At 49.4% G+C, this 27,547-nt stretch overlaps 1 protein-coding gene across 1 annotated transcript in view; it reads left to right on the plus strand.

Moving 5' to 3' along the window:
- Cnnm4 (cyclin and CBS domain divalent metal cation transport mediator 4) overlaps nucleotides 1–24,998 on the plus strand; it is a 39,962-nt gene extending 14,964 nt beyond the window's left edge. The window contains exons 2-7 of the mRNA XM_032900933.1: nucleotides 13,877–14,020; nucleotides 14,286–14,420; nucleotides 15,255–15,424; nucleotides 15,723–15,819; nucleotides 21,663–21,841; nucleotides 22,529–24,998. Coding sequence (XP_032756824.1) covers nucleotides 13,877–14,020; nucleotides 14,286–14,420; nucleotides 15,255–15,424; nucleotides 15,723–15,819; nucleotides 21,663–21,841; nucleotides 22,529–22,726 — 923 coding nt within the window. The 3' untranslated portion in view covers nucleotides 22,727–24,998. The remainder of the gene's footprint in view (nucleotides 1–13,876; nucleotides 14,021–14,285; nucleotides 14,421–15,254; nucleotides 15,425–15,722; nucleotides 15,820–21,662; nucleotides 21,842–22,528) is intronic.
- Nucleotides 24,999–27,547: the final 2,549 nt, after the last annotated feature.

Here is a 27,547-nt window from a genome sequence, read left to right on the forward strand (position 1 = left end):
GTATACATATGCCTAATGAAATATTATGAGACCAGCTCAGTGGCAGAATGCTGGGCTAAGAGGCATGTGGCACTGTATGCCGTACCCAGCCCTGAAAAAGGGACTTTGGGGTGGGGGAGGTGTTTAGAGATTTTATGTATCTCAGATTCACATCTGGCTCAATAAAAACGTAATGACACAGGAAATAAAAAGAATGCAAAGTATTTTAAAAGTAACAAACAAAGCCCCGTATGTGGGCATCTGACCCAGAGGGTGGAGGTACTGTGGCTTGTCACCTGTGCAGACAGAGGTTTCGTCTTGGAGACCAAACCCACTCTGCTATTCCTTCCGCTTGTCCCAGAACTCATGATTCTTCTGCACCTGCTTCCCCGGTGCTGGGGTGCAGGTCTGTGGCATCACGCTACACATTCTTATATCCATTTTAAAATATCCCCACTCCCCAAAAATTGCAGCTAGCTATAGTTATTCTGGAAAGGTAGGTGTATTCCAAGTGCTAGGGACTAAATCCAAGGCACGAAATGCTTGGCATTGTGGTTTTCTGTTAAACTGTGCTCCAGCAAGGCGGGTCTGTAAACGTTCTTACTTTCCTCACTTCCTTTTGTTACCAACATCAAGGAGAAATGGGGAACATTCCTGGATATATATCTGCACATCCAGGAGTGGTGGCACACACACACATCTTTAATCCCAGCTCTCAGGTGGCATAGATGATGGGTCTCTGAGTTTGAGGCCAGTCTGGTCTGCATAGTTAGTTGCAGGACAGCTAGGACCGTGTAGAGACCCTGTCTCAAAACCACAGATATATACACCTACCTTTTCAGGATAACTACAGCTAACTGTAGTTTTGTGGGGGGGAGTGGGGGTATTTTAAAAATGAAATATATATATTTATATATGTGTATATTATTACCATGCATGCATATATATACATACACACATGTGTACATGTATGTATATGCATGTGTGTATGTGTTTATGTGTCTGTAGATGCACGTACAGCACTATCACTGTTTACTCCTAACAGGACATGTGGGGGTTGGCAGTGTATGTTAGTTGGTAGAGTGTTTGCCTTGCATACCTGAAGCCTTCGCTTTTGACCTCAAGAGGCAGGGGCAGGGAGATCAGAAATCCCACGTTATCCTCAGCTGCATAGAAAATTTGAGGTCAGCCTGGCTCCTTGAAACCCCATCCTAAAAAAGAAAAGCCTCCTTGTACAAGTAGTCAGAGGTGAGAAGCAGGGGAGCTGGTTAGTTTGTGTCAACTTGACTGAAGCCAGAGTCATCTGAGGAACGGGAACCTCAACTGAGAGAAGACCTCCATTAGGTTCACTCACAGGCTGGCCTGTGGGCCTCTTCTTCATTGATGGGAGAGGGCTCAGCCCATGGCGGTGGGGCCATCCCTGAGCAGGTATCCTGGATGTATAAAATAAGCTGAGCTAGCCATGAGGAGAAGCCAGGAGGCAGCACTGCCCCGGCCTCCACTTGGTTCCTGCCCTGAGTCTCCATCTTGACTGTCCTCGGTGGGGTGTTGTGGCTTGGGCTGTGAACGCGGAAGAGACCCTTTCCTTTTCAAGTTGCTTTGTTTGTCTGGTCTTTATCACAGCAATAGGCAAGATGGATAGCAAATTTGAGGCCAGCCTGGGCAAAACTCTGTCTCCGGAAAGTCCTTTTGAGATACAAATTGAAATATTAGATATCTAGATATCTGTAGGTATAATTTTATAGACGTTTACAGATAAAGCCCAGGCTTACTTAAAAAAAAAAAAAAAAATCCAGCGAAGTGAGTGGAGCAGAGAGAGGGAAGGAGACCGGCCGAGGGCGGTTACGTAGTTAAGAAGAGGCTGTGATTATGTCATTCCCTCCACTTTTGCATGTGTTTAATATTTCCCATAATGAACGACACAGAAAATGAAAGGCGCGGGTGAGCATGTCCCTGGACTGGGAGGGCGGCCCCCGGTCCCAGTTCCTTCTTTGTCAACAGCTCTGCCCTGGAGCTGAGGGTTGGGATGCAGGAGCACACAGCTGGTCCTTGCAGAATGACCCTGGATGTGGCGGTGAAGCTCGAGGTGAAGCTCAAGGTCGAGGTCTGTAGTAGGAGACAAAGCTGCACTTCCTGGGACCCTTCTCAGTAATGACTGTGGGGACAGACAGACTGACTTCTGGGGAGAAGGTCGTCCTAAGGGTGTGGTGGTGACACCATGTGGTGTCTGCTGTGCAAAGGGGAAACTGAGGCATGGCCATCTTTATGGGGCTCTGATTTCTTTCAATCAAATTGTATTGAGAGAGAGAGTGTGTGTGAGAGAGTGTGAACAGATGGGGATTGAACTCAAGTTGGTGACAAGTGCTTTATCTGCTACGTCATCTTACAGCCCCAGTCTTATTCCTTTTGGACAACAGACCCCACTTTGTTGTTCATCCTAGCCATCAGCCTCCTGAAGAACTGAGACCACAGGGTTATGCCACAGGGATTTCCAAGTTTCTAATGGACACCCTATTCCAAAGAGGTGGTTTTCGTTTATACCTCTGCTCTCTCAGGTATTATATATGTACAGGTACTATTTTAATAGTACATTTCATAAAACAATTAAGAACAATTCCATTACATTTATGTATGTGTGTATGTATATATGTATGTATGTATTTATTTATTTATTTATTATGTTTATATGCACACATTCGAGATTGTGCCCTGTTGTGTGTGTGTGTGTGGGGGAGTAGGTCAAAGGACAACTTGTGGCAACTGGTTCTCTCCTTCTACCACGTAGCCAAGAGATCAGACTCAGTGTGAGCCCTTCTACCCACTGAGCCATCTCACCATAACATTTAAAGAAGTAAAGATGAAGTCACCATACTTAAATTTGTTTTCCTAACAGTTATTAATGTACAATAATCTAAACAAAACAAAATCTGGTGGCTCTCAAGACACACAGTACACCCCTGGTAGGGGCCATGGTTAATGGCAATACCTAGAAGTCTGTTCTACTTATTTATGTGTAAGTATTATTTATTGATTATTTATTGCTGATTACTTATTTATGAGTGTTCTATCTTCATGCACACCTGCATGCCAGAAGAGGGCATCAGGTCCCAGTGTAGATGGTCATGAGCCACCTTGTGGTTGGTGGGAATTGAACCTCTGGAAATGCAGACACTACTCTTAAGCCCTGAGCTGTCTTAGCAGCCCCAGCCCATGGCCTTTCTAGTCGTGTTCCCTCAGAGCCTGCCATTACCTTCCAGGAGGCACAGCACCTTAGATCTCTGCTTGATGAGTATTTATCTGGCTTAAAGTGCAGGACACCCCTGTGCGTGCTCCCTCTTGGGCTGGAGAGGGAGTAGAATGTACAGACCCCTCCCATGAGCAGGCAGATCTGGGCAGGCTCCACAGTCGGGGTATGTGCAAACAAAAGAGAAATTTACTTATTTTGGACTCGGACCTAAGTGTAAACAGAACTGGTACTGACAGGTTCCAGGTAGGCCTGGCCCTGCGATCTGTGGGCTGTGCAGTCTCCAGGAAGCCCTGTTACCACCTGGTTCCCATCTCTGTTTTTGGCAAGTGGGTCACAGAGGCCACTCACTCTCTCTCTTCTCCTTGAGGTTGTCATCAGTCAACATTTCTGTCTTCTTTGTCTTTTGCTCCATTGGTTTTCCCTTTGTCATTTATGTCCTTTAAACAAAAACCTGGGGCTGGAGAGATGACTCAGCAGTTAAGAGTCCTTGCCCTTGCCTAGCACCTGGTTTGGATCTGAGCACCCACAGGACAGCTCACAACTGCCTGTAATGCAGCTCAATGGGTCTGATGCCCTCTTGTGGGATTCAGGGCATTGGACGCACATAGTACCTATTGATGCATACAGGAACATGTACAGAGATGCATGCACACAGAACACCCATGTACATAAAATAAAAATCAATAAATGTTTTCTAAAGATTAAAATACATAGCCTGGCATGGTGGCACACACCTTTAATCCCAGCACTCGGGAAGCAGAGGTGAGTTCCAGGCCAGTCTGGTCTACCAAGCAAGTTTCAGGACAGCCAGGACTATACAGAGAAACCCTGTCTCAAAAGAAAAAAAAACAACAACAACAACAACAAAAAGATTAAAAACATATCTAAGACAGGCATAGTGATGCACAATTTTAATCCCATCACTTGGGAGGTAGAGGCAGGACAATCGCTTGAGTTCTAGGCCAGCTAGGACTGCATAATGAGACATCTCATAAAATTAATTAATTAGGGCTGGAGAGATGGCTCAGCGGTTAAGAGCACTGACTGCTCTTCCAGAGGTCCTGAGTTCAAATCCCAGCAACCACATGGTGGCTCACAACCATCTGTAATGAGATCCGATGCCCTCTTCTGGTGTGTCTGAAGACAGCTACAAGTGTAACTTATATAATAAATAAATCTTTTAAAAAATTAATTAATTAATTAAAAATAAATAGACTAAATAAAATGACTAAATGAATAATTAAATTAAAAACAACATCCTTACTCATGCTGCCCATTGGTGGTGCCTACTGAGTTGCTGGCTTCCTGAGCATTCCTTGTATTTAGCTATGCTAGAGGAATGAACCAGCAAGGCCGCCCTGGTAATTGATGGGAAGGGTGAAGCCGGGACTCCTGCTGATTGGGGGATGTGGAGACCACATTAGCTTCACCATTGATGTCAGCATGGACAGGAAAGAGGCTGGTGTGTATCAGTGGCCCGAGTGGGTGGAACTCTGGGACCCTGGCTGAGGGTTAAAAGAGAAAAGGCTCAGAAAGGGGCAGGCAGTATTTCTTTTTGTATGGTTGGGTTTTTGAGACAGAGTCTCCCTGTGCCACCTCAGCTGGCCTATGACTGAATGTGTAGATGAGGCTAGCTTTGAAATCATGGAGATCCTCCTGTCTCTGCCTTCTGGTACAGTGCAGCTTCTGCACGGTGAAGCACAATGGTCACTTTCTCTGTGCTGCTTCTCCTTGCTGCCCTTGTTGGTTGGTCTGAGCCAGTCTCACTATGTCTTCCAGCCTGACATGAGACTTACCCTACAGTCCAGCCTGGACTTGAACTTGTGGTGATCCTCCTGCCCCAGCCTCCTGAGTGCTGAAGTTACAGGCATGCGTCACCACACTCGGCTTCTGTAATGTTTATAACTTTTATTTGTTTTGTTTTGTTCTTCACATTCCGTGAATCACTGGCTCCTCCAATAAACTTAGGCCTGAGTCATCCTTTATAGCCGCTGCAATTCTGTGTTACAAATAGGTTGGCTCTTCCTGGCTATACCTTGTACACTATATGGTTATTTCCTTAATAGTAAGTCACTTCCTAGGAGTGGGAGGAAGGGCTGAGTCCAAGGTCTTGCACATTGAACATTTTTATATATGCTGCCATGGTCCTGAAGAAAATATTTAAACTCCTATCAGTAGTGACTAGTTCTTTTAAGGCAGAATAACCATCTGATAAACCGAAACAACACCACCTCCTGTATGTAGTTTACCCTAGCACTGCCAAATTAAGCAACGGACTGATAGGTAAATTTTTCAAACCCAACAAAATTTGCATTCCCTTGGGTTAATTTGTATTTATTATATTTGTATTTAAAATTAAGCTTGTAGGCAGGAGAATTGCAGTGAATTTAAGCCTAAGCTACAAAGTTTCAGGCTACCATGAGGTACAAATGGAGACCCTGTTTCCAAAAAAAGGGGTGGGGTAGGGTGGGCTAAGAGATGGCTCAGTGGCTAAATACAGACTAGACTTGTGACTTTCTGATATAAAGACTTGCAGTGATGTGGGCTAGCCTGGTTAGTCCAATACCTCTCAGTGAATAGACTCTTTTCTTTTGATTCAAATGTCAGATTTGTAATCTGATCTCTCTCTCTCTCTCTCTCTCTCTCTCTCTCCTCTCCCTCTCCCTCTCCCTCCCTCTCCCTCTCCCTCTCCCTCTCCCTCTCCTCTCTCTCTCTACACACACACACACACACACACACACACACACACACACACACACACACACACACACGAGGGGGTGTGTCAAGTGGAGGTTTTATTTTGTTTGTTTTAAAAGCAAGGTCAGCTTGGTTGGTCTGAAGCTCACTGTAGCCCAGGCTGGCCTCCACCATCTAAGTGCTGGACTTTATTTCTGAACCCTTTCATTGGTTTGCCCAGGACAACACTGCTGTAGTCAAAGGTAACCTTATCTCCAGACATGGCAGACATAGTAGCATGTGGTTATGGGAGAGGCCAAGGTTTACGTGATCCTCGGAACCCAAGAGTCTGAGAGAAACCTGGGTACCATAATGAGACCCTCCTTTATTTTGAAAACAAACAAGATTTGGGCGTGAGAGATGAGGCAGACCCTTTTTTCACAAGCCTGACCTACCTGACATAGAACCCTAGAATCCACATAAATATGGAAAGAGAGAATCAACCCCACAGAGTTATCCTTTAACCTCCCGCAGGCACTGTGGTATGCCTCTCCACCCCCAACATACACACATTACAATAGCAAGTGAAATTATTTAGGGGTATAAGTAAAATTAACTTGAATTAAAGTAAAGGCTTCTTTTAGTATTCCTTTCTGTTGTGACTGGCCAGTTTCTGCCTTGGCCTGGGTATCTCAGGTCAGCCCCAAGCTGCAGATCAAGTGATCTTCAATGATTGGATGGTTAAGAGGGGAGAGGGTTGTGAACTGAAGACCTTTATGTGAAACTGCAGCTTGCTCCTGAGCTCTGGTAGCCTGTGGTACAGCCTGAGCTCCTGGGCAGCTGGGTGACTGCTTCTCTTGTCTGTTCTCTGGGGGAACAGGAGTGTGGCCACGCCTCTCCCTCGCTGCCCATTTACAGGCTGCAGTGGGTCAGTGGTATTGGGTCCTCTCAGTGCTTAGCGACTCCACCTTTTCCTTTATTATTTATTAGGATTAACTATAATTATTTCACGTAGGCTCACACTTGGGCCCTTGTTTGCTATAGTGCTAGTAATTTACCACCTGCGCCATCTGACCCCCCCACCCTCCACTGCCTTCTTGCAGCCTTGGAAACCCAGCAAGACTGAGCACGGTGCGTGCGGGTACAGCCTACCCGGCAGCCACAGCCTTTTGGTCTCCTAGCTTCTGCCAGGTCATTTGCCAGGCCTGGGAGGAGAATGGTCACCATAGATGTAGCTAAGATAATGGATGAATGGCCCCAGTCTTCCCAGGCTGGAAGGCAAGGACCTTGTCCCACTCTGGCTCATGCCTCTCCCTCCCTTTCGCTCTGGGAAGGGCGGCTGCTCCTCCTGCTGGCTGAGGTCAGCACTATTAATAGCTAGCTTAATCCTGCTCAAGCCTGGGCAGAGGGAGGAAAGAGAGCCAGTTGCCAGGAAATCAGTGTCCAGCCATCTGTAAGTGCCGACCAGTGACCCAAGGCCACTCTGTCCAGTCAGAAGTCAGTACCCAGGACCTGTTGTGGGAACTCGGGATTTGGCCTTACTGGGTGACCCAGTGGGAAGGCCACCTGGCATAGCACCATCTCTGATAGGAAGATCCCTTTGATCAGGGCCTTTTTTCTTCCCAGGCAGAAAAGTAGCTGGACTGACGAGGGCCCCTTTGGACTTTGAAACCCAGAACCCAGTAACATATTTCCTTATAGTCTCTGACGGATTGTAAACATTTTTTATGGGAGGGAGGAAGACATGGCAGTTTGCTAAAAGAAGTGTGGTACAGGGCGGGGTTCTGGCCTTCTAGGGCTCTGGAGACTTCCTTTTAAAATCTGGATGAGAGGGCTGGAGAGGTGGCTCAGTGGTTAGAGCACTGACTGCTCTTCCAGAAGTTCTGAGGTCAATTCCCAGCAACCACATGGTGGCTCACAACCATCTGTCATGAGACCTGATGCTCTCTTCTGATGTGTCTGAAGACAGTGATGGTGTACTCACTAAATAAATCAATCCTTAAAAGAAATCTGGATGAGGGTTCAGAGCACCTGGGTACTGGGAATAAGGAGGCTTCAGGATTAGCTGGGGTGATGTGTGAGCTTTGAGCAGAGAGGACAGGTGTGCCACAAGCTGGGGATGGTAGCCCACTTACGCAGCTCAGCGTTTGGGAAGGAAGGCAGGAGGGTGGGAAGTTCAAGATCATCACATGCTGCGTAGTGAAGTCAAGGTTAGCGTGGTCACACAACCCTGTCTCACAACCTGACTAAGCAAAACCAGATGCGACACGGGAAAGCTGGAAGCAGAAGGTTTCACTGAGGGGCTCAGGTTATAGGTCCTTTCTCCCTTTGCCTCCAGCTTTTAACCTGTCATTCCTCGTGAACCAGGGCCATGGCAGGGATGACGGGGAGGGGAGCGAGGGGGACTGAGGGAGTGGAAGCTCACCTATGGCTGGCTGGGGGAGGGTTAGTTTCCTCCTGGCTAGTTCTGGGACAGAGGTCAGTAAAAGGTAGAGTGGGCAAGCTTGCCTCAAAGTAGGACCTGATGCACCCAGGACAGCCAGGACTCTAGGATGCCTCCTTCCCACCCACTCGTCTGTCCCCTTTCAAACAGTCCTGGCACTTAGGACAGCGGGACAGCACAGTGTTAGAATGTCTTTACAACATTTCCTTGCATTTGTTTTATTTATATGTGTGTGGGCATGCACATGCTATGACCCACACATGCATATATCAGAGGTAGCTTTGTCTTGTTGTGTGTTCTCTCCACCTGGTGGGTTCTCTGTATTAAGCTCAAGCCATCAGGCTGGGCCACACCATCTGACAAAGCAGACCTTAGCATGCTGTCTTGTTATTTATTTATTTTTTTATGTGTTTGTGTGTATGTGTCAGTGTGTGAGCATGTGTCAGTGTGTTGAGCATGTGTCAGTGTGTGAGCATGTGTCAGTGTGTGAGCATGTGTCAGTGTGTGAGCATGTGCACATGCATGCAGGTACCTGTGGAGGCCAGAAAAGGATGGCAAATGTCCTAGAGCCGTAGTTTCTGGCAGTTGTGAGCCACGCAGAATATGTGTTGGGAACTGACCACAGTCTTGGAAGAGCAGCTAATGTGCTTAGCGCTGAACCATCTTGCTACGCCCCCTCCCCAGAGCCATTTTTTTAAAAAGTTACTTTGTGTGTTCCTGCTGACTATAAAATGAATGCAGTTGGTTATGGAAACTTGGAGTGTCTATATAGAAAAAGAGAACAATGAGAAAGCCAGTCCTCGGGTTACCCTATATAAAATTGCTGTTTTGGGTCAAAAGCAGCCAAGTACCAGCAATTATATATGGACCAACCAAATATTAGTGCTTCATCATATTTCCTCTTTGAAAAGTGGGCTCTCCAGCTGTAAATGTGCCATTTAAATACTCCTCATTTCCCATTTCAGCCACAGCCCAAGTCCCATTATCTAGGTGAATGGTCTTCAACCGCAAAGTAAGGTAGCTCACTAAAATACAGTTATATGAGGGTTACAGCCCATGTAAGGGAAACCATAAACTCGAGTCTTAGTTGACATTCCTAGTTTTGTTCTGTCTCATGTGCTGGGGTGGCAATCCTTGGCCTACTAGGTAAGCTCTCTAACACTGAGCTGCGTCTCCAGCTCCTGATCCGTGTGCTTCATTATTTTTATAAAATATCTTTTTTAAAAAAATTTATTCATTTATTTATTTATTTCATGTATATGAGTACACTGTTGCTGTCTTCAGACACACCAGAAGAGGGCATCAGATCCCATTACAGATGGCTGTGAGTCACCATGTGGTTGCTGGGAATTGAACTCAGGACCTCTGGAAGAGCAGTCAGTGCTCTTAACCTCTGAGTCATCTCCCCAGCCTCTTTATAAAATATCTTTGATTATTATTTGAAATATCATGCATAGGTACTATGTATTTTGATCATACCCTCTTCCCACCCTCTAGCTTGTCTCTCTCATATCCTCTTGCTTTTTCTCTGTAACACAGATGGACTAATTGCCTTGGATCTGGGTTGGGTTCCCAATGTCTACACGGAGGCTCACAGCCATCTGTAATTCCAGTACCAGGGGTCATCTGCCTTCCTTGGTTACCGGGCACTCACATGACACACATTAAGTGCAGACAAAACACTTAGACACATAAAATAAAAAATAAATAAATCTTTAAAAATAACAAAGAAACCCACTAGGGCCAGCTGTGCCCCCCATGTGCACTGGCGTGTTAGCGACTTTCCAGCTCTGCCTGCCTGAGCTCGTGCCAGTCTTGTGCAGGAAATCGGAGCTGGCGTGAGCTCATGAACATGTGAGCATGTCATGTCCACAAGACCATAGCGCAGCTCTCCTCCCCACCCTGCAGCCATCCTTCTTCCTGCCCATCTTTCCTTAAGCCTTGGTTATTGATGGTGGTGGGTGTTGTGCTGTGGCGGGTGTTGTGCTCTGGGGGGGTGTTGTGCTGTGGTGGGTGTTGTGCTGTGGCGGGTGTTGTGCTGTGGTGGGTGTTGTGCTGTGGCGGGTGTTGTGAGGCTGTGGTGGGTGTTGTGGGGCTGTGGTGGGTGTTCCGGGGCTGTGGTGGGTGTTGTGCTGTGGTGGGTGTGGGCTGTGGTGGGGGGTGTGGGGTTGTGGTGGGTGTTGCGGGGCTGTGGTGGGTGTTGTGCTGTGGTGGGTGTTGGCTGTGGTGGGTGTTGTGGGGCTGTGGTGGGTGTTGTGGTGCTGTGGTGGGTGTTTCGGGGCTGTGGTGGGTGTTGTGCTGTGGTGGGTGTTGGCTGTGGTGGGTGTTGTGGGGCTGTGGTGGGTGTTGTGGGGCTGTGGCTGTGGGGGGGGTGTTGTGCTGTGGTGGGTGTTGTGCTGTGGTGGGTGTTGTGCTGTGGCGGGTGTTGTGGGGCTATGGCAGGTATTGCGAGGCTGTGGTGGGTGTTGTGGGGCTGTGGTGGGTGTTCCGGGGCTGTGGTGGGTGTTGTGCTGTGGTGGGTGTTGGCTGTGGTGGGTGTTGTGGGGCTGTGGTGGGTGTTGTGGGGCTGTGGTGGGTGTTGTGGGGCTGTGGCGGGTGTTGCGGGGCTGTGGTGGGTGTTGGCTATGGTGGGTGTTGTGCTGTGGCGGGTGTTGTGGGGCTGTGGTGTGTCTTGTGCTGTGGCGGGTGTTGCGAGGCTGTGGTGGGTGTTCGGGGCTGTGGTGGGTGTTGTGCTGTGGTGGATATTGTGGGGCTGTGGTGGGTGTTGTTGTGGGGCTGTGGTGGGTATTGTGGGGCTGTGGTGGTTGTTGTGCTGTGGTGGGTATTGTGGGGCTGTGGCAGGTGTTGTGCTGTGGTGGGTGTTGTGCTGTGGCGGGTGTTGCGGGGCTGTGGTGGGTGTTGGCTGTGGTGGGTGTTGTGGGGCTGTGGTGGGTGTTGTGCTGTGGTGGGTGTTGTTGTGCTGTGGTAATTGGGTGTTTGGGGCTGTGGTGGGTGTTGTGCTGTGGTGGGTGTTGGCTATGGTGGGTGTTGTGCTGTGTGGTGGGTGTTGTGCTGTGGTGGGTGTTGTGGGGCTGTGGCGGGTGTTCCGGGGCTGTGGCGGGTGTTGTGCTGTGGTGGTAGTGCTCTACCTGTCCCATTTAGGGCTGAGCAGTCATAGTCCCTTTCAGCACTCTGACCAGTTAATGAATTTGTCCATTAGCTTCTGGCTTCTGTATGAAGTTTCTCAAACTATGGTTGAGAAGCAGCACAAATCTATGGATAAATAAACAAATATTTAAAAAGTAGTTTGATAATATGACCATTTAACCAAACCACTCTACTAAGCTCCACCTTGGGGCCTATGTCTCCCCAGATGTGGGCTTTTGACCAGGTTTACTGTAACAGACATGACTTCTCTCCTTTGGATCTGGCTTCAGTCTGCTGAGAAGTGCCTGGTTACCTTGCAGCAGTCGGGCGCTGTTGCAGCAGTGGGTACATCTTGGCTGGCAGGCAGCTGCTTCAGCAGTGGCCCTTGATGGTTAACCCATAGCTGTCTTCTCTTCCTGGTGACCTGTTTGCTCTACATGGTAGATTAGCAGTACAGAAACTCCAATTACTAACCCTGACATGCGTCTCCTCATGTGTGTATCCCTTTCTCCTTCCTTCTCTGAGTGTCTTTCTTCTCCCGCTGAGTAGATGAAGAGCGAGAGGAGCCTGCCTGACTGAAAGGACAAAATGGAGCTGTCTTGAGCAGAGGAGAAAGACTGTGGGGTCATGGGCTAACTCTTAGCCCTGTCTGGTTCAAGGTCTTGAGGCTTTTAGCTTGCAGTTTGGATAGAAGATTTGGGGGCACAGGAAAGGGCTATGAAATTTTACTTGGAGTCTGGGAATATAGCACAGTTGTTAAAGAGCTTGCCTACGCTGCACACAGCCTTGGGTTGGAACAGCAGCACTCTATAAAGTGGACAGGATGGTGCTGGCCCTATAAGACCTGCACCCCTACCTTGGGAGGTAGTGGTGGGAGGGTCAGGGGCTCAAGGAGATTGTCAGCCACACAGGGAGCTTCAGGAAGTTCAGCTATGTGAGACCCTGACTTGAAAAAACCAAACTTTTTTTTTTAATTTGAGATATCTTGACCTGTGACTCAGTCACTAGGCAAGGTACCAGCTGCAAGGACTCAGCCCTCCTTAAGAGGTCAGGGAGGAACCAGGATAGTGGCACCAAGCACTTAGAAAACTAAAGTTGGGAGGATCACTGAGTTCAGCACCAGCTACCAAGGCACCCTATTTCAAAAACAGAACACAAAATCTGGCTGCTCACAACGACTGTCACTTCAGTTCAGTTCTGGGGACCTGACACCCTCTGCTGGCTTCCAGGAGCACTAAGAGTACATGTGGTATACATAATATGTCTGAGTAAGCGTGCGTGTGTGTGTGTGTGTGTGTGTGTGTGTGTGTGTGTATGTGCGCGCACACACACACACACACACACACACACACACACACACACACACACACACACTTTTTTTTTATTTTAAAAAAAGCAAACTAGAGATCAGAGAAAAGAGAAGCCCTGGTGCCAGGAGCACAGTGGAGAGAGGTGTTTGTTGCCAACAAGAAAGGGGTTTCCAGGAGGGAGCAAGGACCCCTGGCCTGTAGGTCCTTCCAGAATGAAACCTTCCCATTGAAGGTCATTGGTGACCTTAACAGGAGCGTCTTCTGTGGGAAAGAAAGGTTCTGCCAAGACAAACAGGTGTCCCCATTGGCAAAGCACACAGCTCGGGGGCCCTGAGCTAGCCCAGCAGAGGGTTCTCCTAGCCAGGAACCTTTTTGTGAGGCCCAGTGGGCAAGCCATCTTTAGGGACAGTGTCAAGAATTTTTGGCATTGAACAAGGCTGACTGTTCAGTGGTTCCCCGTGGCTACATACCTACAAGGTGCCTGGCAGGTGGGTAGCTGCTAGACTCTCTGTCCAGCTGCTACTACATGCCCCTGACCGAGGGCTTCCTGTGTTCTTGTACTATAGCCTCTCTCTTCTCAGAGGCCTTGGAGGCCCTGGCAGGCAGCACCAGGCAGAGCCTGTCATTTTTCTCCTCCTTAGGTTCTCGCTTCCTCTTCCTCCTCCTCTTCCTCTTCCTCCACTTCCTCACCCTCCACTTTTTCCTCTTTTTCCTTTTCTTCATCCTTTTCCTCCCCCTCTTCTTCCTCCTCTCCATCTTTTTTTTAATTCTAGTGACAGAGCGTTAAATATATTCTAGGCAAGCCTGGGTAACCCAGGATGGCCTCAAGCTCACAGCAATCCTCTTGTTTCTGCCTCCTGAGTATTGGTCTAACAGATGTGAGTCATCACATCCAGTTTTTGTATTCTTTAAACAAAAGGTCTTTAATGTAAGGCCTTTACAAGTACTGTGAGTCCTCCTATTCATAAGAGCAGTATCTGCTGGCAAGAGAAGCATCAGAACCTGGAAAGGAAAGCAAACCCCAGTGACCACCCAGTGACTCAAGCCTAATGTGTTGATGTTGCTTTATGCCTGACCTAGTGTGTGTCCTCACAGGGAAGTCCCACCTGGCCATCGTGCAGAAGGTGAACAATGAGGGCGAGGGCGACCCCTTCTACGAGGTGCTGGGCCTGGTCACCCTGGAGGACGTCATCGAGGAGATCATCAAGTCTGAGATCCTGGATGAGTCGGACACGTACAGTGAGTCGAACCCTCTCTGCAGGCGCAGAATCCTACTGTCTCTCTGAATCTGTGCCCCTAGGTAGAGAGGCTTCAGTGCAGGGGTGTGGAGGCTCTGGGCGCCTGGAGTCAGGTCTGGCAGCCTGCTAGGCGCCCTGTATTGGCCGTGGGGAGGAAGGGCACAGTGCTGAGCCTCCTCTGCCCTCCCTGCCTGGGGCCTGCTGCCCCTGTGGAGAGAAACCTTCCCAGAGAACTGGGGTTCAGGTCCAGGCCTTTGCTCTCACAGCTGACAATCGAACCCGGAAACGGGTGTCCATGAAGAACAAGCGTGACTTCTCTGCCTTCAAGGATGCTGACAATGAACTCAAAGTGAAAATCTCACCTCAGCTTCTTCTGGCCGCTCACCGCTTCCTGGCCACAGGTAAGCATGTGGAGCACCCTCTGCCATGGGAGAAGGAGATATAGTCACAGAGGGAGCAACCCTGGGCCTCTGACCCTTCCTCCCAGAGAGAGCAGTGAGTGCTAGGACACACTCACCTCGCAGGGGTCTGGGTACCACCACCACCCTCCCTCCCTACCCCACGGAGAGCACCATGTTCACCATGGTTGCCACAAACTTCCAGACACAATGTAGCTAGTTTACAGAGTGAGTACTGAGACATCCAAGGAAGTACCTGGGAGCCCGGGCCCTCAGGCTACCTCCCCCTAGCCTGCTCACCTAGCCTGAAGGGCCTCCACCTTCCCTCTGAGATGGTTACACCCTAGCAGCACTCCTCCCTCTCCTCTAATTCAAAGCACCCTTGGGACCTGGGTGACAGCTGAGACACACCCTGCCACCCGTGGTCTCTCCCTAGCTGCAGCTTCCCTCTGACTCACTTGCCAAAGGTGCTGGTAAATCCCTTTCCCGTGGTGGTTTCCGATACAGTGCAGAGAGTAGTAGTTGAAGGAGCACTTAATTAACATCCCAAGCTGAGAATGCCTCTAGACGCTGCCTGTGGTATCCACTTAAATATGAGACCACCCAGGGAAGTCATGTCCCCATCTTCCTGATGAGAAAATGGAGACAGGCCATGACTGTCGGACCGGAGCCATGTAGGCTGGCTGATGCCATCTCAGCATCAGAGGCCAATGTGGGACTTCCCAGGGAGGCGCAGGCTGAAGAAATGGCCCAAGCAGGGAGGAAGCCGTCCTGGCACAGAGTGGCCATGGTCACTTAGATGTTGGCACAGAGGTGACCCGTCCGTTTCTTGTGCAGAGGTGCCGCAGTTCAGTCCCTCCCTGATGTCAGAGAAGATCCTGCTCCGGCTGCTCAAGTACCCCGACGTCATTCAGGAGCTCAAGTTCGATGATCACAACAAGCACTGCACCCGCCACTACCTGTACACCCGGAACAAGCCGGCCGACTGCTTCATCCTCATCCTGCAGGTGGGCCCAGACCCAGGGCTTAGCTGCTCAGGCCGCCCCACGCCCACATGTGGCCTTCTGATAAACCACAAGGGAGGGTACAGCCTGCCCCTGAGCGTGTGTGCTCCAGGTCACATGCATGGTCTCCCTTGAGGGTCTCGTGCCCACAGGTCCAGCCCTCGAGTGCTGCGGGGCTCTGTGGCCAAGTGTTGCTGCCTCTCTGTTCTGTGATCTGCCCTGCTTTAACCCTTCTCCCATTGCCACGCAGGCCTCAAACCATCTCCAGCCATGTTGTGACCTTAACCCTATGTTCTTTCAGGGGAAGGTGGAGGTGGAAGCAGGCAAGGAGAACATGAAGTTTGAGACCGGTGCCTTCTCATACTATGGGACCATGGCTCTGTCCCTGGTGCCCCCAGGTGAGCTGTGGGCTGGGTCCCTGGACTCTCTGACACTTGGGAATTAAGGGGCCTGGATGGCTCATAGCAGAAGGAGGCAGGTAAGGGCCTCTTTTCTGTTGGAAGGCTGAGGGTAAGAGAGGAGCAGAGGGGGACCAGCTGATATGGAAAGACTGCAGACAGGGATGGTCAAGGGACCAGGCAGCTGATGAGCTTTAGAATGAAAGTGATCACCTGCCTTCAGCCGCAGACACCGTGATGAGATTAGGATGGACCAGTAGAGAGCCACTGGAGTATCGTGACTAAAACATCAGGGTAGGATAGGAGGTACATGAAGGCCTGTAGCCCGCAGAGTCCGGGTATGCTGGTGTTGGGCGGCAGCTCAGAGCTGATTGCCTGGGGAAGTTGGAGATGACTTTCTCAGGGCCTCAGCTACTGCATTCTGGTCAGGTTTGGTTCTGATTGTAGGGGCAGGCATTGGGAGCTGGGTCCCCCAAGGATGACCTCTGGTCCTGGGTGGCTCAGGAGGTCATTTTGGGGAAGGGTAGAACCTCAACATCCTAGCAAGTCTCCCCCCCACCCCCCACAGGCTTTTCTCTGTGTGAACACTCTAACCTTGGCAAAGAGTAAAAGCCACATTTGGTGCCTAGAGCAGGCTATGCCAGGAAGCATTGGCTGTAGCTCTTGGGAACCCTGTGCCATGCTTGTCCCTTTCACAAGAAGCTCCCAATGCACACGACCAGGGCATCCGTGAATATCAACACAGCCTAACCACCACCTTCCCTGCCCATGCATTAGGGTGAGCTGAGGTATTACAGGCTCCGGGGGTCAAGACCAAGGGCAAACAAGCTGGGCTCCAGAGCAAGTGTGCCGTCTAGCCTGAACCTGTCACGCCTAGCAAGGACCAACCTGCCCCTGCGAGGGCGTCTTTGTCTGGTTGCTTGGGAGAGTTTTGGTCCTTTGGAATGGCCTTGCTTTGTAGCTGGCCGGAACTCTTTCTCCTCCTGCTGAGAGTGTAGGAACCAGCTAATGTTTGGGGAGTTCTCGTTGAGAAGGGCTTGAGGGACTCCTCCCAGTGCTGAGGAAGAGTGACTTGGAAGCCAGGCACTTCCTCCATACAACTCCTTGGTCTGTCCTCACCACCAGCACCCTTCCATCTAAGTCTCACCCTACCCTGCTTGAAGTAGCCTGGCCCATCAAATCTGCCTCTCCCTTCTGTCCCTGGGGTTTGTGACCCCTTCCGGTCACTGACTTCCTCCTCTGTTGCTCCAGCGCCTCCTGTGCAGGCTGGGTGCTCAACAGGCAAACTGAACTCCCTGCTCTCCCGGCTCGCAGGTAATGGGGCATGCTCGAGAAGTGCGCAGCGCCACCTGTTGCTAGAGCTTTGTACTGCAGCTGCACTAATGGCTCCCGGGGGAACCTGGGAACTAGGTTCTGGGCACACTTAGGATCTAGCCTGAATCTTAATAGGTATTGTCTCTGCGTGGCTGAGAGTTCAGTTTCTGGATAGGTCTGCCACAGTCCTGGAAGGGCCTTTTCAAATGTCCATCAGTCCAGGAGAAATTACTTCCCAGCAGAAACACACACACGCACTGCCCAGATGATGGGCTTGGGAGTGGAGGATTGTTCCAGAGCAAGCCAGGTGTGCACACTCAGCCTGGAGGAAACAAAGCCCAGCTGGCCAGCACCCTGCTCCAACCCGCTCACACGCCTCTGCATAGCCTAAGGAGGGAGCCCCAGTCAGCCCGCCCATCCCTGAATCTGTATCTACTGTTCTTAGCTAAGCCCTATCCCTGTCCTCCTCGCACTTGAAACATGGGACTAGCACTGTCCCCAGGCAGAGAGCCCAGGTAGAAGACGTGAGAGCCCAACTCGCAAGGCCTTGCAAGGCCTCTTCTCTGTAACAACTGACTCGGGACATTCCCTCCATCAGCTACTGAGGAGAGAAACAAATGCCAGGTGCTGCTCCTGGACTTGGCCTCTCTGGGAACCATGGGAGCCATTAGAGACATTCAGCTTGAAGGTCCTCATACGCACTACAGCCCCAAAGGATGTGGGAAGGAGCCAGTCACTCTCAGGTTCTGACCAAGCTGCTGAGCCCTGCACAGGCAGGTCAGGACCAACTCAGGACAGCCTTGAAACTTATCTAGTCATTCTGTCTGTCTGTCTCCCCTCTCCTCCCCTGCTCCCCCTCTCACCTCCCCACTTCTCACAACCCGAAGCTTCACACAGGCTAGACAAGTACTCTACTACTGCGCTGATTCCCTAGCCCCTCGAGTTTTTCTTTGATTTTCTTATTTTTACCACTGTACTTGATTGCTCTTCCTCTTTTTTTAAAAGATTTATTTGTGTAAGTATTTTATGTATATGGGCACTTTGCCTGCATGTACATATATATGCACATTAAGAGACAACATCAGACAGTTGTGAGCCGCTGTGCATGCTGGGAGTTGAACTCAGGACCTTCAGAAGAGCAGTGAGTGCTCTCAACTGCTGTGCCATTGCTCCAGCCCTGATTTTTCCTTTCGTTATGTGATTTTCTTTTCTCTGAGTGTTCCCCAGTATACCACACTATTCTGACTCCCTGTCTTAAAATAATAAATAAAATGATGACTTAGTTGCAACTCACCGACTTCAGTCTCCCTCTCTCCCTCTCCTGTGCTTACTCTTGTTTCATGGGTGGCTAGGAGTTTACGCACCCTTAGCCTGAATCCTGGTGTTTGTACCTAAATGGATACTCTTCTATGTTTCCTCCCATGGGGTCAGGCGAGAAGACTCAGAAGGTGATAGTTCTTGCCACATGGCTTGTAGACCCGAACTCAGTACCCAGAATCCATGTGGCATGAGACTTTTGGCTGCTGAGAGCTGTCCTCTGACCTCCATGAGTGCACATAGTATGCACATGCATGTTCATGCATACACATGCACACGCACAAATTAAAAGGTAAAAATAAAGGGACCATTGGGGATTTAGCTCAGTGGTAGAGCGCTTCGCAAGGCCCTGGTTTCGGTCCCCAGCTCCGAAAAAAGAAGAAAAAATAATAATAAAGGGACCAGAGAGACAGCTTAGTAGCTAACTGCTTTTCCAGAGGTCCTGGGTTCAATTCCCAACAACCACATGGTGTCTCCCAACCATCTGTAATGGGATCCGTTGCCCTCTTCTGACTTGCAGGTGTTCGTGCAGACAGAGCACTCATACACAAAATGCATACTTTTTTTTTAATCTTTAAAAAAATAAAAATGGAGAGATGGCTCAATGGTTAAGAATGCTAACTGCTTTTGTAGAATATACAGGTCCAGATCCCAGCAGCCACACAACACCTTACAATGTTTGGGGTTTGTTTGTTTGTTTGTTTGTGTTTTTAAAGACTGGGTCTTATTCTGTAGCCCAGAATGGCTTGGAGCTCACTGTGTAGCTCGGGCTGGTTATGCATGTATGTAGTACTGGGAACTTTAAACTCGGTTCTCAGGACTACTCAGTGTTAGAGCCTTTGGTAAGTGTATTCTGTATTCTAGGCCCAAGGTTTGATCCCCAGAAGAGAGTAAACAAATCCAGCTCCTGTTGTTGTGTTAGCATTAATGAAAGAACATCTTGTCATTCAAATACTATGAAGGGTCTTTGCAATTTATTACACTTACTTGTGTGTGTATGTGTGCAAGCGAGTGTGCACAGGTATGTCAAAGGACAACCTGTGGGAGTCGTTTCTCTCCTTCCATCCTGTGGCCCGGGGGTGGAACTCAGGTCATTAGGCTTGGTGGCCAGTGTGATAATATTAAGTAATAATGCTGGTATTCCTTTATTCCCTGGAAGCTAAGCAGAGTTTCTTTTTTTTTTTTTTTTTTTTTTTTTTTTTTTTTCTATTTTTTGAGAGCTGGGGACCAAACCAGGGCCTTGCGCTTACTAGGGCAAGCGCTCTACCACTGAGCTAAATCCCCAACCCCAGAGTTTCTGTTTACATTGGCTCCTGCACGTGGTCTTCCAGTGACCCGTGGCAGTCTTAGCAGTGGAGCCGCTCCCTGTGTCTGTTCCTAGTTTCTTCTAAAGGACAATCAAAGCTCCCCGTAGGCGCCTGCATGGTCTCACTTGGTGAAAGGCTGGGTTGGTCTATTGAGTCACTGGATCTAACATTCTGTCTCTGCTGTGTGCAGCTAACTCAGAGGTTGGTAACGTCATAGCCACTTAGAGCAGATGAGCCCACTTTAGTCTGCTCCAAGCAGGCTCCCTCTCACTTCAGAGTCAGCGTCCCTGCACGGCAGTGTCCTCTAAGTGAGTTACGTCTCTGTGCATGCCAGTGTCCTCTAAGTGTTCTCAGCACTGAGAACCAAGGATGGGAGCGTTCAGTGCCGCGGTCTCTTTGTTCTTCCTTTAGACTCCAGTCACTGCCCTTACCTGGATAGAGAGATCTGTGTTGCCTCTGGAGCCTCTGGCTTTCTGGGACAAGGCTGGTTTCCCCATTCCAGGGTTGCGGCTACACATAGAGCACACCTTTGACCCTCGTAAGAGCATGGCAGCTGTCATGTTGCCAGGGTAGGACTCATAGTGACAAAGCAAACTGTAGGTCTTCTTGTTCTTGAGACAAGGCTAGACTAGCTGAGGCTAGTCTAAAATGGGATTATAGGCACGGGCAAGTCAGCTGTTCTTTTTAATACATGTATTTTGTTTAGTATATGCAGCTTAATGCGCTGTGGTGCTGTGCGCCTATAATCCCAACACTTGGGAGGCAGATAGGAGAACTGTGGGTCAGAGACCGACTTGTGCTATGTAATGAGACTTGCTTCAAAAAAGCTTTAAAGATTATTTTACGGGGGCTGGAGAGATGGCTCAACGGTTAAGAGCACCCGACTACTCTTCCAGAGGTCCTGAGTTCAATTTCCCAGCAACCACATGGTGGCTCACAGCCATCCGTAAAGAGATCCGATGCCCTCTTCTGGTGTATCTGAAGATAGCTACAGTGCACTTATATATAATAAATGAATAAATCTTTAAAAAAAAAAAAGATTATTTTACTTAACTGGGTGGTGGTGGTGGCACACATCTTTAATTCTTGCACTGGGGAGACAGAGGCAGGTGGATATTTGTGAGTTCGAAGCCAGCTTGGTCTACAGAGTGAATTCCAGGACAGCCAAGACTACACAAAGAAACCCTGCCTCAATTTATTTTATTTTATTTTATTTTATTTTATTTTATTTTATTTTATTTGGAGCTGGGGACCGAACCCAGGGCCTTGCGGATGCTAGGCAAGTGCTCTACCACTGAGCTAAATCCCCAACCCCCCCCTGCCTCAATTTTTAAAAATTATTTTACCTTTCCATTCATGTGTGTCTGCATGAGTATATATGCACCTCTATGTCAAGGCCAGAAGTTATCAGATCTCTTGACGATGTTGAAGGGGCACAAGACCCGATGCATGGCTTCCGGGATCTGAAAGCCAGTCCTCATATTATGCAGCGAGCTCTCTTAACCGAGTCAGCCTGTCTCCTGATCGTTCTTTTTTTTAAGGCAGAGTCATTTTGTGTAAGTCGGTGTTAGACCAGGATAGTTTATCTGTCATGTGGGAAATCGTTGTTATCCTGACTAATGAGGGGTTTTGAGGCCATAACTGTTGTCTTGGTTTTCATCTCTGGTTGGTTTGCTTGGGTGGCATTCTTAATTACTTCTCACGTGACACTTCTAAGCACGATAACTCGCTGACCTGCGCAGTAAGAGCTTCTGTGTGTGTATTCCTGTTTGCTCCTGAGAACTGTGACCTGTTCTGTGCGGAACATGATTGGAGTCCCTAACACCCATGGCCGAGGTCAGGCCAGGCGCTCGAGCAGGCCCTAGGGCCGGCTGGCTCTGTGCTGATTGTCTGCTGTCCCCACAGACCGGTCCCCAGCCCACCCAACTCCACTCAGCCGTTCAGCCTCCCTCAGTTACCCGGACCGCAACACAGACATGACACCCTCCTCCCTGGCAGGCAGCAACCAGTTTGGCAGCTGCATTCTGGGCCAGTATGTCTCTGACTTCAGTGTACGGGCGCTCACAGACCTGCAGTACATTAAGGTAAGTGCTTCTCGCAATTCCCCGAATCTGCTGGCCTGTATGCATTTATGTGCCTCTGTTCTGTAGCCAGTGTGGCCACTCCACACCAGAACACTCTTTTTTTCTTTTGTCTTTTTAAGAAAAATTTGGATGTCACCTGTTATATTTCTCTTAGGCCCTTGTCCCTTATACATGCCAGGCCAATACTGCCCCATAGAACTATGTTCCTAGCCCCTCTTGTTTTGTACTTTTGTTTTCTTGAGACACAGTGTGACTATGTAGTCCAGGCTGGCCACAAGCTCTGAAAACCGCCTGCTGCAGCCTCCTGAGTGCTGGGATTACAGACATTGACCATCACACCTGGCCTAGCAATTTGATGATGGCAGTGGTGGCGTATATCCATGTGTGTGCGTGCGTGTGAGTGTGTGTGTGTGCGCGTGTAGGTAGGTAAGTGAAAAGATGAAGAACAGAGTTTTCTCTGTTCACTTTTACGTGGGTTCTGGGGGTTGACCTTGGGTGCCCAAGCCTGTGTGGCAGGTGCTTCTACCTGCTGATCCCTCTTGCTGGCCCCTAGAACACTTCTCCTCCCAGCTCTTTTGGAAGGACCCACCTGATCACATCTCTCCTGGCCCAGTCTAGCTGGGTCTTCACATCTCAGCCGAGCACCTCACACTTGTCCTCCTCTCTCTCTTCCTCCTCCCTCTGCAGGTCACAAGACAGCAGTACCAGAACGGGCTGCTGGCCTCCCGCATGGACAACAGCCCCCAGCTCACCTTGGATGGCTGTGCCACCTGCACAGAGAACTTAACCGAGAGGCCTGAGCTGCCCATGGTGGACGAGACGACGACTCTTCTCAATGAACGCAACTTGTTGCTGCACAGAGCCTCCCAAGAGGGCACCATCTGACAGGAGGGCCCGGGGACTCCCGCCCACCCTGCGGGGTCTCCCCAGTGGGCCCACATGAAGTCAGGGAGCCTATTAGGCTAGAAGGGGTGCAGGTAGATATCCTGCATGACTGAGCAACCAGACGTCCCTGCCCAGGGGCTCTGGCTGCAGATGGGGACCTCTGAACAGCTCTGACGTGAAACCTGCCCAGTCCAGCTAGTGAGCAAAGGCTGTGGGGTTTTGTTTTTTAAAACACTGAGAGAAGTTTTAAGCTAGGCGCATTGCTCCTCTTTTTAAATATCATTTTGGGAAGGGAAGACAGGGTTAAGGAACTTTATGTAAAAAAACAAAATTTTTTTTCAAGAAGCCCCACAAACTGTAAAAGGGGAGGAGGGCTCCTCACTCCAGGAAGCAATAGCCATAACCTGTTTCCAGCAGAGACCTTGCAGCCTGTGCCTGTCGCTCCAGGAGGCGCTCTTCTGCAGCAGTGGGGACCTGGAGCCCACTGGAGGGGATTCCTGGGAGGAAGCAGGGATCCAGGTGATAACATCGACTGCCGGGACACACGAGCAGAGCTGGGCAACGGATCAGGGACACGGTGACCCCAGCATCAGAGAGGAATACATCTGCTCTTGTCAACTGCCGGATCCAGTGATCTCCTAGAACCCTGCCCAGGGCCTCTCTTGGTGAGGCGGGACTCGGCCGAGAACCAGACGTGGCTCTCATCTACCTACCACTTTGGACAGTTCTCCCCTGGAAGGGTCTGGCCCCAAGAGTTAGGCGTGGTCTTTGGCTCTGCAGTTGCTTATCTGCTTCCTGGCTCTGGTTTCACTCTTACCAAAGGTTTCCTCTCAGAGGGGAGAGCATCAACATTAGAGGTGACTTATTGGGCACTCCTGGTAGTCTCAGGCTGTCTGATAATAGGTAGATCTGTGTCAGCAGTCATTCCTACCCAACCATCTGCTGGAAGAGTCAGGGCTCAGTAGTCCGCCCAGGAAGGTCTCTTTCCTGACTCCCCATTCTTATCTATCCTGGTCCTTCTGGGGACTGGAAGCCCCCCAAGCTCAGTCATTGCGTCTTTGCCTGTGTAGTGGGCAGAGGACCACCTGAGCTCTGAGCTCTTTTCCACTTAAGGACCCCAAGAAAGGAGGGTTCCCTAAGGACAAGCAGCAGATGGCCTGGTTCTCTCTGCCTGAGGCCTGTGCTAGTGAGAGGTATTTGATAAGCGTAGGCTGAAGCTGTTGGTACTGCAGGGCAATCCACTCCATGTGAAATCCTACCCCAGTTCCACCTGGGAAACCTGAGTGCAGTCAGTCCATGGGACTGAGCTGCACACTTCTATTGTAGGGAGACTGTATGACCAAGGGCCATATCTACCTTTTGTTGGGACAAATGGAGCTGCAGTATAAGAGCCAGGCCAGCGGGAGCACGGGCGAGTGGGAGCACAGGCCATCTGTGTTTGTTTGTTCACTCCATTCCTCAGCCAGCGGAGTCCTGTCACACCAGGTACTCTGCTGTCTGTGTACCCAGAGAATCCTAACTCCTAGGATGATGCACCAAGGTGTCCTGTACCCCTGGCCAATCTGAAGTCTCCTCCACTCACAGAATTTACTCTGAGAAGCCTGGAGATGGCGGCTTTCAACGATAAGGGAAAAAGACATCAGACCTCTCGTTCCTTAAGAAACTCTTAGTTCTCTGTAGGTGCGGCATGCTCCTGAGTCTGTGGATGAGGTGCCTAGCTGTGTTACTGCGAGACCTAAGTGCCAGGTAGAGCAAAACCCTGTGGTGGGTGTGAGGCAAACGTAGCAGGTGCACACACTTCCACAGCTACCTCTCTGCATACACAGTCACCGACAGCCAGGCCCCGCCCCTCCCCTCCTCACTTAGAATCACTTCTTGCAGAGGGTCATAATTATTTCCAAATATTACTGGTCTGATGACTTCCTCCTCCTAGTGCAATTTTTCACTTCTTCTTCCAACCTCTGGTTCCTGGGCAGAGCCATACCCTGGAACTGGCCTGGTCTGCGTGTCTTCCCAGCAGGGGAGGACTCCGCAGACGGCGTCCGAGTGGGTAGGCAAGTCACAGCCGCCATAGCAGATGACTCCTATTTATTTTGCATTAAGATTTTAATTTGTATATTTTTGTGATTTATTTTGGCATTGTTATGAGTTTGACTCTCGGGGAGTTTTGTTGTTATGACTCTTGTGTCTTTTGTCACAAAACAATGATAATATTTGCTAAACAATATATGGAATTTATTTTTGATTGGTAATAAAAAACGAAATGCACATACGTTTTGGTGAGCATATAACTGGGTATTTTGCTTCTGGACTATTGATGTACAGACAGAAGTGACTAGCTGTCACTGTGACAGGACCAGAGCAGCTGAGTGTTGTAGAACCATTTGGAAGCGAGATGCAAGGAGAACTGCAGTTTACAAACATATAATCACGGCAGTTGTCACAGAGTTGCGGAGTGGCAGCTGCTGGCGGGCACGCAGGGCAAGTTGGTCAGATGTCATAGGACTCGGTTTGTGAGTGTTGGGATGGAGCAACCAGAACGGACAAACTGCCCCCCCTCCTCTCTGGGGGCTGAGCGCTGTTTGGGCTCCGTGCAATTGAGGGACGGCGGCGTTTCCCAACACACAAACTACTTTGCGTAGCCCCATGGGTGGCTTTGGGGGTTGGAGTGTCCATCAGAAATGGTTGGTCTAAGGTTTCCTCGCCGTGCTGCCTAGGTTATCACTCAGAACCGCAACTGTGGAACCCTTTGGTGGCAAACACACATGCTGAAGACTTGCGTGTGCAGTCCTGGGCGCCCAAGGCTGGAGAATCAAGCAGAGCTCATTTGTACTTGATAGAGAGTCTCCCTGTGGAGCCCATGTTGGTCTCATGTGGTGGTGACCCACTGCCTCCAGCTCCGAGAACTGGCAACTCAGGTCTTGTGCTTGTTTAGAGACAGGGCTTTTGTTATGTACCTCTGGCTGTCCTGGAATTTCCCACGTAGACCAGGCTGGCCTCAAACTCAAAAGATTCACCTGCCTCTGCCTCTCAAATGCTGGGATTCAAGACGTGCGCCACCACGCCCAGCCCTGGTTAAATTGTTTTTTGGAAGAGATCTTGCTCTATGGAGCTGCCTGGTCTCCATTTGTCTTCCTTCCTTCCAACACCCTGGTTGACCGGGACATGCTGGTGTGTCATCTCAACACACAAGAAGCTGAGACAGCAGCATCATGAATTTGAGGCCAGGGGGGTTGGGGATTTAGCTCAGTGGTAGAGCGCTTTCGCAAGGCTCTGGGTTCGGTCCCCAGCTCCAAAACAAAAAAGAAAAAGAAAAAGAAAATGAATTTGAGGCCAGCCTAGGCTATACAGGAAGGCCTGCCAACAGGGGGAAAAGGAAAGCACTTGGGTAGGCAACAAAGGAATACTGCAGACGAAAGGCTAACGTAGAAGTGTGTATGCAGAAATGAGATGAATGGTAACCATCTGTTGTCTGTCGCAAGTGTGTTTGGTGCTGAGCCCTTGCTTGCTACACACCAGCTGCTAGCTCTGTGAGGAAGAGCCCCGGAAGAGATCATGGTCCACCGCCTTTGCACTTCCTGTCACCTCCTTCTGGGATATTTCTTCCCAGACCTTATACGGTTTGCCCTTCGTATCATTTCAACTTCTGTTCAAATGTCACCTCCTTCGAGAAGCCTCCCTTGATTACCTTCACTTCAGACAGCATCTCCTCAATGTTTCCTCATAAGACCCTGCCAGATCTTAAAACGTTTTCTTGTGGGCTGGAGAGATGGCTCAGCGGTTAAGAGCACCCGACTACTCTTCCAGAGGTCCTGAGTTCAGTTCCCAGCAACCACATGGTGGCTCACAACCATCTGTAAGGAGATCTGATGCCCTCTTCTGGTGTATCCAAAGACAGCTATAATGTACTCATATACATAAATAACTAAATCTTAAAAAAAAAAAAAAAAAACGTTTTCTTGTACCAGAGTTGATTCTGAGCACCGTGAGGTGGGCAGAGGCTGCTGTTCCTGCCAGACTCCCAGCCTTTTGGAAGGCACCTGTCCTACACACCCTCAGCGTAGGAAATGCTCATCACGTGAGCCAGTGAAGATCTTGGCTGGATCCTTGGCTCAATCTCATCAACACAATCAGGTGACATCACACTAGAGAGCTGGCTCAGTGGTTAAGAGCACTGACTGCTCTTTAGAGGTCCTGAGTTCAATTCCCAGCAACCACATGGTGGCTCACAACAGTCTGCAATGGGATCCGATGCCCTCTTCTCGTGTGTCTGAAGACAGCGACAGTGTACTCATCTATAATAAATAAATAAATTTTTTTCTTTTCTTTTTTTCGGAGCTGGGGACCAAATCCAGGGCCTTGCACTTGCTAGGCAAGCACTCTACCACTGAGCTAAATCCCCAACCCCATAAATAAATCTTAAAAAAAAAAAAAAAAAAAAAAAAGTAAAAATGCTCTGGCCTAGATGGCCACTAAGGGAAACGTCCTAGGGAAGGTCAGCGAGAAACCTAAGTAAAGGCAAGCGTCTCCATTGAAATTGAGATGAACCAGAAATGGGAGTAAAAAAACAGCCAGGAGAAAGAATGCTCTAAACTGAAACCGGCCACTCTAGCAGCCTGCATTCTTCATGGGCTTAGATATAGACAGTTTAAAAGACCATCTGTTGTTTTCTACATTGTACTCAATCTTCTTTAACTCAAGGTTTTTAGCCTCAAAAAAAAAAAAAAAAAGTAGAGAGAGGAAAAGTCTCTTGAGTTCCTCCTTCCTTTCCTACAGGCTGTTCCTTGCTGGCTGATGGCTTCGGACACGTGATTCACTGCA

The sequence above is a fragment of the Rattus rattus genome, chromosome 4 (genome assembly GCF_011064425.1).
Source record: "Rattus rattus isolate New Zealand chromosome 4, Rrattus_CSIRO_v1, whole genome shotgun sequence".
NCBI classification, from domain to species: Eukaryota; Metazoa; Chordata; class Mammalia; order Rodentia; family Muridae; genus Rattus; species Rattus rattus.